The 11,973-nt window shown below is 40.2% G+C and overlaps 1 protein-coding gene across 1 annotated transcript in view; it reads left to right on the plus strand.

Moving 5' to 3' along the window:
- Positions 1-11,160, plus strand: part of CCT2 (chaperonin containing TCP1, subunit 2 (beta)) — a 26,373-nt gene extending 15,213 nt beyond the window's left edge. Inside the window, exons 15-16 of the mRNA XM_006859548.1 lie at positions 5,197-5,338; positions 10,883-11,160. Of these exons, the coding sequence (XP_006859610.1) occupies positions 5,197-5,338; positions 10,883-10,913 (173 nt within the window). The 3' untranslated portion in view covers positions 10,914-11,160. The remainder of the gene's footprint in view (positions 1-5,196; positions 5,339-10,882) is intronic.
- The last annotated feature ends 813 nt before the right edge of the window (positions 11,161-11,973 follow it).

An 11,973-nucleotide genomic window follows, 5' to 3' on the forward strand; every position in this document is an offset into this window, starting at 1 on the left:
CCCTCTCTGTTGGTATTTAGAGTAACTACTGCTCTGAGTATAGGTCAGGTTCATCATGAAGATGTATCTTCTGTCACTGTAGCTGTTCCAGTGTAATAGAACATGAGAACACTGAATGGTTTAAAATTAGAAAAGGTGTGCTATAGGGTTGTATTCTTTTCACCATGCTTATTCAACCCATATGCTGAGCATATAATCCGAGAAGCTGGGTTATATGAAGAGAAACATGGCATCAGGGTTGGAGGAAGACTCATTAACAACCTGCTATATGCAGATAATACAACCTTGCTTGCTGAAAGTGAAGAGGACTTAAAGTACTGACTGACGAGGATCAAAGACCATAGCCTTTGGTATGGAGTGTATCTTAATGTAAAGAAAACAAAAATGCCATTGGATCAATAAACATCCATATAAATGGAGAAAAGATTGAAGTTGTCAAAGACTTCATTTATCTTGGATCAACTGTCAACACTTATGGAAGCAGTATCCAAGAAATCAAAGAACATATTGCATTAGGCAAATCTGCTGCACAAAACCTTTTTAAAGTGTTGAAGAGCAAAGATGTTAGCTTGAGGACTAAGATGCGCCTGACCCAAGTTATGGTATTTTCAGTATCCTCATATGCATGTGAAAGTTGGACAGTGAATAAATAAGATAGGAGAATAATTGATGCTTTTGAGTTATGGTATTATAGGAGAATATTGAAAGTATCATGGGTTGCCAAAAGAACAAACTAGATCTGTGTTGGAAGAAGTACAGCCAGAGTACTTCTTGGAGGCCAGGGTGGCCAGACTTCATCTCTCATACTTTGGACATATTGTCAGGAGGGACCAGTCACTGGAGAGAGAGATACCGTGTTTGGTAAGGTGGAGGGTTAGAGAAAAAGAGGAAGACCCCCAGCAAGATGGATTGGCAAAGTGGCAGCATCAGTGGGCTCAAACATGGCAATAATTGTGAGTTTAGCCCAGGACCGGGCAGTGTTTCATTCTGTTGTGCATACATAGGGTTGCTATGAGTCAGTACCGACTCAGTGGCACCTAACATCAACAACAGTATTAACTGGTCTTCCTTGTAGATGTATGGGTATCATTCTATCACAGATAGCATTATACTCCAAAGTAGATCTTGAAATGCTGTTTTTGATTATGACTGTGACACCATTCCTATTGAATTTGTTGTTCCTGGCATAGTAAACCCTATGATTGTCCGATTCAGAAAGGTCAATACCAGTTCATTTCAGCTCACTAATGTCTAGGATATCAATCTTAATGCATTCCATTTCGGTTTTGACAACTTCAGTTTTTGTAGTACATACATTCCATGTTCCCATTATTAATGGACGTTTGCGGCTGCTTCTTACTTTGAGTTGTACATGCCCATCTGTGTTGTTTAAGTTCATTTCTACTTTGATGAGGAAGCTCTTCTCCTCGTTGTATTTTGAGTGTCTTCCAACTTTAGGTGCTCATCTTCCAACACTATATTAGACAATGTTCTGTTCTTCATAAGGTTTTCAGTGAGTAACCATTTAGAAGAGAGCTGCCACTCCTTCCTAGTCTGTCTTAGTCTGGAAGCCCCACAGACACCTGTGCACCATGGGTTAGGTAGCCTGCTGGCATTAAAATACTAGTGACGCAGCTTCCAGCATCATAGCAACAGAACAACCACCACAGTAAGACAAACTGACAAAGGAGTGGTGGAAGGGTATTGGCAGCTCACCACCCTTAATCCTGTGTAGTTTTATCTTATCAGGTCACATCAGGGTATCATTACAAAACTGCCAAATCGCTGAGAAGTGTGGCCACTCACGCTTCCATCTATTCTGGGGGAACACAGTTTAATCCATTATACTATCTACCCGTGTTTGCTTCATCACCACTTGCCCCTTAATTACTTTCATCTACTTTTTTTTTTTTTTATCACCTGTTTTTTCTTTTAATTAAAAAAAAAAATTTTTTTAAGGTTTTTATTGTGGATTAAGTGAAAGTTTAAAGGGCAGATCATTAGTTTTACATTCAACAAATCATATACCTTGTTTCACTACAATGATTATAATTCCCTCCATGTATCATCTGTTAACAGTATTTCTCTGTACTTACTTTAGCTTTTTTAAAAACAAAACAAAACACTTAGGCATATACAATTTACATCTCCACAGGGCACACTGTGCAAGTCTGCCTCCTGGCCACCAGCTCTTAGATGCTCTATTCCCATAAATCTAGAGTCCTCAGCCGTTCCCCTTCTCCATGACCCCATCTCTGCTTCCGTCTCTAGCGTTGCTGCTTCTCTGGATAAGGTCCCGCATTGTGCTTATGCTCTTCTCCCTTGATGGTTGAGGGCCCTCTGTTTCTAGACTGTAAGATTAACCACTCCCCTGTTTTTGTTACAGAACTTCTACCTTTACAATTGTGACTGCCACAATTATTACATGTTCCTATATGATAACAATTATTCACTACTGAGTCATACAAATCATAGCCCCATCTCTTTTTACCAGACCCATCTAGACAAGATGAAAACTATTCAGTGGGGACTCTTTCTTTCCCTGCATACTCTTAAACTAAACTCCCTCTTGAAACCTTGTAAGCCAGTCACTTCGTGCCTTTATTGCCCCCTCATTTTAGGTAGCCAATGTCTAAGTTGCCTGTCCCTAACTACCCTGTGTACAGAAGGGATAGCATTGGTACTTGATGTGAAGACTCCTTCCCTCTCTGTGGTATTTAGAAGTTACTACCTCCATGAGTATAGGTCAGGTTCATCAAATTGTAGCAATTTTTCTGTTTCCTTTATAAAAATATATATATTTTTAATCTTTCTGTAGTTCTGATTATCAAGCCATCAAGACTAGGTCAAATGGGTACTGTCTGCGAGTTTGGGTGTTCTTGTGCATGTCCCCTCACTTCATAGCAGCTGGATGCTTCACTCTCAGCTCTAGCCCTCTGTGGCTACGTCCTTGCTGCCTTCCCCCATTCCACTCACCAATAGACCAGTGTGGTCGCCAGCAAGCTTACAGGACTTATTTGTGTGTTCCATCTGAGTTTCAGTCTTAGAGGGGAGTTTGTCCTGAAGGAACTTGATTGCTTGCCTTGATGGCTTTCTGTCATCTGTACTTTAGGTTGATTGTTGTCAATTTAAGCTCTTAGAGCTATTCTTTCTAAGAGAGCAATCCTTAAATAGTCTTTATTAATTGGGCTAAATTTAGTAAATGTCTTCTATAACAAGCTACCCAGGACATTATAGGAACAGTCTTATTGTTATATGCCGTTGAGTCAGTGTTTCTGAGGAGCAGCTGGTGTACTTGAACTGCCGACCTTGCAGGTCAAACAGCTTTGTAGTCTGGTGCATTAACCCACAGCGCCACACCAGGAACAGTATTATAATGGAGTTAATCCTCTGACTGGTCAAGAGAAAGCTGAAGAATGATTTGTCAGATGATGAAATAGGATTCTTATAGGCGATGGCTAGTTGAGTAGATACTTCTAAGTTCACTTCCAGTTTTTAAGATTGTTTGTCTATTAGTGATCAGATTTTCTATGATAACTGTGTTGTTGTTGTTGGTGTGCTGTGGAGTCAGTCCCAACTCATAGCGACCCTGTGCAGGGTTTCCGAGGCTGTAAATCTTTACAGGAGCAGAAAGCCTCTTTCTCCCACGGAACAGCTGGTAGTTTCGAATTGCTGACTTGGAGGGTAGCAGCCAAATTCGTATCGGAAGTGCCATAGGCTGCCAAAAGAATAAACAGATCTGTGTTGAAAGAAGTGCAGCCAGAGTGCGCTTTGGAGGCCAAGATGGCCAAACTTTGTCTCTCATAGTTTGAACATATTGTCAGGAGAGACCAATCACTGGAGAAAGGATATGTTTGGTAAGCTGGAGGGTCAGAGAAAAAGAGGAAGACCCCAGCCAGATGGATTGGCAGAATGGCAGCATCAGTAGGCTCAAGCATGGCAACAATTGTGAGGTTGGCCCAGGATCAGGCAGTGTTTTGTTCTGCTGTGCATAGGGTCGCTGTGAGTGAGTACTGACTCAATGGCACCTAACAACAACAATAGGACCAGAGCTCCTTGTGATAATTATGTATGGGTGGATAGCAATAAAGCTAAGTAGAAGGTGAATACACCCAGTCGTCATTTGGTTTCCCAAAGATCAGGTCATTATATAAAATTGGCATTATGTGAGGCAGAGGCACCTGTTGAACCAGACCCTTGGCGTTGGTATGGTCCTACCACTACTGTTCTCTGGACAGCAAGGTACTTAAGCTGACTTGGGGAGTGGAGGTTAAACTAGAGGCAAAATTGATGGTACTAGGGCTTTGTTAACTGGTGAAGCCACAGGTGTCACAATTGTCAGTGAGGGTTGCTTGTTGCCCTTGCTTGTGCTTCCTGTAGCCGCCCCTCTGTAGTCTCAGCTACCTGCTACCCCACAGTCCATGGAGGATCCCACAGAAATAAGTGGCATGATGCAGACAGGAGAGCTTAGAATCTACCAAAGCCACCAGCTGCTTGGTAGAGGTGCCAGCAGCCTGGGTCACAGAAGAGGTGGGGCAGCTGGCTTCAGCAGTAGTTCCTAGGTCTTAAATTACTCCCATGTACCCGCTCACTCTAGGACTTAGTTCTTCTGGGCACTTGAGTGAAGGGGAACAGTAGTAACAAACTTCCCCGGTCTCAGTTTCTACCTGGGACTCTCTTGCAGGCCTTTTCAGATAGGTTTTCTCATTTGCCTTTTACACAGAAGACTGTAACTATGGCTTTAGTGGTGGGAGTGGGACTGGCAGGAGGCCTTCTGAAGAGCTGACTGGACTGCTTCAGCTGCAAGCTGTATGGACATAGTGGCACTGAGGTCTGAGTGTGGAGAAGAAACTCAGGTTTAATGTGTAAAATCGTCAGCTGTTGGTTTTTTATTACTAAATGTGAAACATTGGATACCAAGATAGTTGGTAAGTGAGGAGTAGGTGTTATAAGTGATACAGTGTCACACCACTGTTCTCTCGATTAATATTAGTGAATGTTGTTGGCTTTTAAATTTGCTGAAATGTTTTCTTGAGTGCTTTTAGAGGCTCCTGGGAATGCTCTGAGGTAGGTGTTGTAAGCTGATTTTTGTTAAGAGCCAGGATTAATGTTTATCATAAGGCAGTAGAGAGATTTTAGCACTGTAATTCTAAAAGCAAGTTATTTATTCATTTTAAAAATACCTTTCCTTTTCAGATATGAAAGAAGGTACTATTGGAGATATGGCAGTGCTAGGTATTACGGAAAGTTTCCAGGTGAAGCGACAAGTCCTTCTGAGTGCAGCTGAAGCAGCTGAGGTGATACTACGTGTGGACAACATTATCAAAGCAGCGCCAAGGTAGTCAAGCACTTATAAAACATTTTTCTTTTTCTTTTTAAGCTTTGTGAGTTGAGGGATAGTATACATGGAAGAATATTGGTTTTGCACTCAAATCAGTCGTGTTTTGATTACAGTCTCACCTCCATTGGATAACAGTATTTGTCTCTATTCCCTCTTTTTTTTTTTTTTTTTGATGTACACAAAAACACGCAGGAATATATAATTGTTTAAACCACCGAAGGGCACCTTTTGCAAGCCAGCCTCCTGACCGTCAGCACACAACCTTTCTTTTTCCATGAGTCTAGAGTCCTCAGCTGCTCTATCTCTCCATGCCATCACTTCTGCCTCCATCTCTGGAATCATTGCTTCTCTGGTTATGATTCCACATTATGCTCATGCTTTTCCCTCCTGATGGTCCTAGGGTCCTCTATTCCTGGACTGTAAGAGTAACTACTCCCCCCTTTTTGTTACACATCTTCTACCTTTACAGTTTGACAATTGCACTTAGTCATGACAGTTAATCACTAGTGAATCAAAAGAATGCTCTCCCCATCTCCTTTCACCAGCCCCATCTAGATAAGATAAAAATTTCAGTGGGGATTCTACCTTTCCCCCTTTGCTCTGAAACTAAACTCCCTCTTGAAAACTTGTAAGCCAGCTAGCTACTCCATGCCTTTATAGCCCTCTGTTTTAGGTAGGCAATGTCTATTAGTTCCCTGTCACTACCAATCCTGTGTACTTAGGGGATAGGCTTGCTCCTTAATGTGAAGACTACTTCCCTTGGTATTTTGAGCAACTACATCCATAAACAAAGGTCAAGTTCATCAAATTGTAGCAATTTACATTTGTTATCTATAACAGACTTCTTTGTCTTCCTCTAATCGAGTTTTGATCATCAAGCCATCCAGGCTAGATCAAATGGGTATTATCTGCAAGTTTGGGTGTTCTTGCATGCCTCCCCTCACTTCATATTAGCTGGACGCTTCATTCTCATCTCTAGCTCCCAGTGGCTAGGTCAGTGACCATGGGCTCAGAGTTCCGAAGTCTCCCCTAACTTTGGACCAAGCAGCCCTTTCTCTTTTTCTCATGTCATCTTCGACAGGGGTCTGTGGAACATGGTGAAACTCAGCCCATGTCTTCATTACTGTCTTTCCCCCAGTTCTACTCACAAGTAGACCAGTGCAGTCACTAGCGAGCTTACAAGCCTGCTCATGTGTATCTTTTGAGTTTGTCCTGGAAAGTGGTTTGTCCTAAAGGGCCTTGATGGCCTGCCTATTGATTCCCAGGAGAACAGCTTGTTTGTTCTTTCAATAGCCAAGCAGTCTTTTTTATTTCTTTCCTGCTTGTTTCTCTTTTCAGAAGTATCTTTTGTTTTTGCCACTCTGGATTGGTCTGCGTGTCCTTTCAAGTAGAAATGTCCCACCTTAGGTGTTTCTGGATGGGGCTTAGGATTCCACCTAAGACTCCGTACTCTACAAAGGCTTGACAGAAACCTATTTCACTGGGCAAAATAAAATATCTCTTAGAAAACATTACTAATAAGGAAACAAAAAGTAAAGGTAGCTTCACACATTTGATTGAGATTGGAGCCATTTTGACCTAGATAAAAGTATAATGCAAGTTATTTTATAATCAGCTCTTTGATTTAAGCCAGAAAAGCCTGAGGGCTCTGGTGGAGTGGCATGAGATAGCTCGCAGGAATGAAAGGACGTTTGAGAGGGATTCTAAGTTTGTGAGACATTGTCATTTTTTAATTCTTTTTTTTTTTTTCCATGAATTATTTGAAGCCCCTCATGTATAGAGCTAGGCTTAGAAAGGTCACAAACCAAAGTACTTGGGTGCTGGGGTTTCCTAGTAATAAGAACTGGTAGTTTTTATTTTCTGTCCTGTTACTCTTTTTCCTTGTTAGCTTTTTTTAGGCATATAATGTGCATGTTTACTTGCATATTCCTATTTGAGCAGCTTTTTCCAAAAATACTTTTAAAAACAAATTCAAACAAAAATGAATAAATGGTTAAAATATTTTAGCTTTTAAATATTCAATCAGTAATTTCAATTTTTCATTGTTAAAGTGTCATCGAGTTGGTTCTGACCCATAGCAACTCTGTATAGGATTCCGAGTTGTGGCTGGTGGCTTGAATCCCACCTACCTTGCAGTTCAAATTGACCTAGTGTGTCATTATCCTGCAGCGCCACACCAAGAGACCTGTTTTGTTTGTTAATAGTGCATGAGGAGACAGGAGAAAGGATAGTGATTTGGACCAAGGGAGGAGTAGTGGTGTGGATAGAAAGGAGGCATTTGTGGATATATTTTCAAGGTAGTGCCAGCAGTATTTGATTATGAATTGGATATAGGATGTGAGATAAAAAGAGAATTAATGATAATTAAAGGTTTTTTATTTAGAAATAAGAACTTCACATGTCTGAGATGGAGAAGGTTCTTGAAGGAAGAGATTTGGAAGGGAAGATTACAGTTTTGGTATTGAGCATTGAAAATAACTGTTGAGGGTGCCATGGGATAGAGAGTCTGTCATTTGGGGGAGAAGTTAGAGCTATAGTTAAAAATCTAGAGTTGTCAGCCTATTTATGGTATTTAAAGCCAGGAGACAGCATGAGTGCTCAAGACAATGAATTTGGCAGAAGGAAGGGAAGCCGTTTGAGGGTGAGCACTACAGAATTAAAGTAATTTTTGGAAGTATTCAGAGCAACCAGGTATAAAAATGCCATGGTGGGGGCATTGGGCCTTTAACTTCACGAGGTAGGAGAATCACTGTCTCTATCAGAGGAGGTCAAACATACCTCTGTGCCCTCCAACCTTGTTATTTTTTTCCACCAGTTTTAACACCAGCTGTCCCTACAATGGCATTCTACTTCTCTGCTGAATTAGATTATTCTTTGCAGAACTCACAAATCACGTTCATTGGTTTCAAGTTTATAAAGGATGTAACAAGTTACCCTTTGGAATCAGAACTAGGAAGCATGTTGGCAAAGTCTTTTCTTTAGTTCAGGACAGCTCTTGCAGCTCCTCAGTAGAGCAGGACAGGCTCCTCTCTACCCTCAGCCTGGCCTTTGCCCTCCTTGCTTCAGCAAGTGTTAACAAAGCTCTCTTAGCTCTGCCAGTAAGAACCTGAGCACTCTCCTCAGGACAGCAACACTCCTGCCCTAAGGCTCTCATTAGTCACTCTGCAGCACACCTGTAACTGCCTCAGGCTGTGAAAGCCCACCATTACATCTATGACAGTCTTCTAATTCTACTGCTGCCAATTCTGTGCCATCCTTGCCACTGCTTTGCACAGTTCTGCTCCACTGTTACAGCTGTCTGCTTTCTGAGGTTTTAAGTACAGGAACCAGATCCAAAGGATGTACTCCCCACTCCTGGATCTTCTTTCTTGGTGGTAATTAGAGTTCTCCTCCAGCCTCTGGGATTGACTTGTTTTAAGCCTAACAGGATGGCAAAACTCCTCTTAAGGGGTCCATGGCGACCTTGTATAGAGTTTCTGTTCTGATGAACAGCTGGTAGGTTTGAACCGCTGATCTTTTGGTTAACGGTCCAGTGTTTATCCTGTAGCGCCACACCAGGACGTGTATCTACCTAATTTGCATAGTTCAACCTACAAGGACTCTGCACCTTCTGTGTTTTATTAGTAGGCAGTGTAATCCCCTCTATGGGCCACAAGCACCTTTTATTTGCATGGTTTCAGAGTCGAGGTATGCTGTAGGATAATTACTGGACTGCTAATCCCAAGGTTAGTGGTTCAAATTCACCAGCTGCTTCTTGGAAACGTGATACAGGATCATTATGAGTCGGAACCGATTTAACAGCACTAAGGAGATATGCACACCTTAGAATAATTAACCATTTGAGATCAGAAGGGCAGCCTTTACCCATGGACAATGTCCAGAAAGGATAGCAGTAGAGGAATAGAAAAGGGAGGGAGGAAGTGGGATGACTGATATTTCCTTTTGGGGGTTACAGTTAATGAGATGAAATAAAGTGTTTATCAATTGTTGAATGGAATACTCATCTAGCCTGTAAACCCTCACCCAATTCACTTTTTTTTTTTTTTAATTGTATTTTGCAACATAGAGGCCATTAGCAATCTTGACAGGCGTACGGTAGTGGAGGGGGCCAAAGTGTGACAGAATAGGTTCAGTAGAGATCCAGAAAAGGGGAATTGGAGAAAGTGTGTGTAGAGCTCTTTGAAAGAGTTTGCGTGAATGGGAGCAGACAGTGGATTAGTAACTAGAAGGGTTGTGGGTCTCACTGTAAGAAAACAGTCTGTTTAAACGGGAGTGAGGGAATATTGAAGCAGAAGACGGAGAGCAATCTCCTAAATAACTAAGGGTGTGAAATACCTGGAGAACAAGTGGGGGACTTGGGTTTTGATTAGGAGCATACAGAATTCCTGACAGAAGAGAAGAGTGGGACCATTATTAGGAAATTATACCTCTAAGTGAACTGAGTTCCAAAAAATGATTGGTGCATAATCCTGCCACACACATTTCATTGTCTTCTGTAAATGGTATCTTTCTGGCTATTAACTGTTGGAGGAAGGAAAGAATAGAAATTAGTGATTGGATGTGGAGTGAGAGGATGAATTGTGGTATTTAAGTCTCTAGTAGAAAGAGAGCTGGGATGAAAAGATCTAGAGAATCTGTGTTGTTGGTATAGGAGGGAGGATGGAATAATAGGAAATAGTTCCTATATTGAAATGAATATTTGGTGATGAAAGAAGTTGACATTTTTCTTGAAAGCAGTGTAATCAAAGATGGGAAATGTCATTAGGTTTTTTATTGTCTTAAAGCAGAATGATCCTAAAGAAATCTTGAATTCTAAGATCTAAGGTTTTCTGACTTGGACAAGGTCACATGGCCACACACCTACAATCAGAAACCTTCATAATAACTCAGCACTTTGAATAACATTTGGAATACACATACAAAATTGTAAAACTGTATGTGGGCTGAGCACTATCTTAGTTAAGTGTCTATTAAATATTGGAAATTTCCTAAGTAAAGAAACATAAATAATTTTGTTATATTCAACTTTTCCTAGACTGTGGAATTCTTTTTCATAATCTTTAGTAACTTCCAGTGGACTCATTTTTCCAGATGAGTGCCTTGCAATAGCTGCTTGATAACTTTCTATGCCCTTTTCCTTCCCCTCAATCCCAGTAAACTACTGGGTTGGAAGAGTCTTTCTTCATATGATACTTTTTTTTTTTTTTGGTCTGGTCTCTTACTGTTGTGTTTTCCTCTGAATAGTTATTTTCATCTCGAATTCATTCAAACCATGTCATTTTGTGATTTATATTTAAGATTAACTGTCCTTGACTAATTTATGAAATTTCCCAGGACATGGATAGATCAGCTGAAACATGAATTAACTTTTTCCGTATCCCCATACTAATAAAATTGGAATTGTTGAAAAGAAGTAGGTTATAATGATTTTAATATAATTAGAATTCAAGCTATGGTTGTAGTTATTAATACAGAACTTTGGTTAAAAATCATGCTTTTCATTAACTTTTTTCTTCAATGTGTGTTTTGTAATCCTTACAGGAAACGTGTTCCTGACCACCATCCCTGTTAGTAAGCATTCCCATATGCTAATGATTTCTGGACCAGTTCATGACAAAGTTATGTTTTGAAAAAAAGTTCAACCTCTTAAAGAAGACTATGGAATCAAAGTAATCTCTTGCTGTTGCATCTTTAAGTTTGGACATTTAGTTGACCTGGTATTTTACATAGGTCTAATTTATTTGCCATTTCGTTTTCCAAACACGTTGGTTGATTTAAAAGTTCATTTCTTATACTGTGCATTTAAATAAAACTTTGAATGTAGTGCGTATCTCGTTGATTTGTATCATTTTAACTCTACTTAATTAGAATGAATGAAAGTATCTTCAGTAGAGGAGTTCTAGTATAGCCAGTGTAGTTGCAAAATAATTCATTACGTATAAATCCAAACCAGATGTGATAAACACATATATTATCTTTTTATTGCACTGCTGTAATCAAAATACACTTTAATATATGGAGTAGTAATTCCATACTACAAGTAGTGAACTGTGAACCCCAAGGTCAGTGGTTTGAGCCCACCAGTTGGTCTGCAGGAGGAAGATGGTTTCTGCTCCCGAAAAGATTTAAAGTCTCATAAACCCTAAACAGGGTTGCTATGAGTAGGAAAGACTGCCTCAGTGGCACTTAACAACCACAACCCATTTAATTTTATGTATTGAAAATACCATAGACCACTAGTTTAATTTTGTGTAACCTACATATTATCTCTTACATTGGACAACAGTATAGTGGTTTCAGTTACTTCAAATAAAAAAATGGTAAAAGCTGCTTTATGAGTCTATAATGCTTCATAGGACAATATTCGCTTGAAAGGTGATGTAATTAGGCTTGTTAAGTACCTTTTATTTGGTTCTGACTCATAGTGACCCTGTATAGGGTTTCCGAGGAACAGCTAATGAGTTTGAACCAATAGCCCTGTGGTTTAAACCAACCTTTTGGCCGAACATTTATCTTGCGATGCCATACGAAGACTCCATTGTTAGACTTAAGACCGTGTTACTTGTTTTGGCATGGTTTTTAAAATCACTTTTGGTAGATTAATAAATTAATTCCTGAGAGAGAGAGAGTAG

Source organism: Chrysochloris asiatica, unplaced genomic scaffold, assembly GCF_000296735.1.
Source record: "Chrysochloris asiatica unplaced genomic scaffold, ChrAsi1.0 scaffold00033, whole genome shotgun sequence".
NCBI classification, from domain to species: Eukaryota; Metazoa; Chordata; class Mammalia; order Afrosoricida; family Chrysochloridae; genus Chrysochloris; species Chrysochloris asiatica.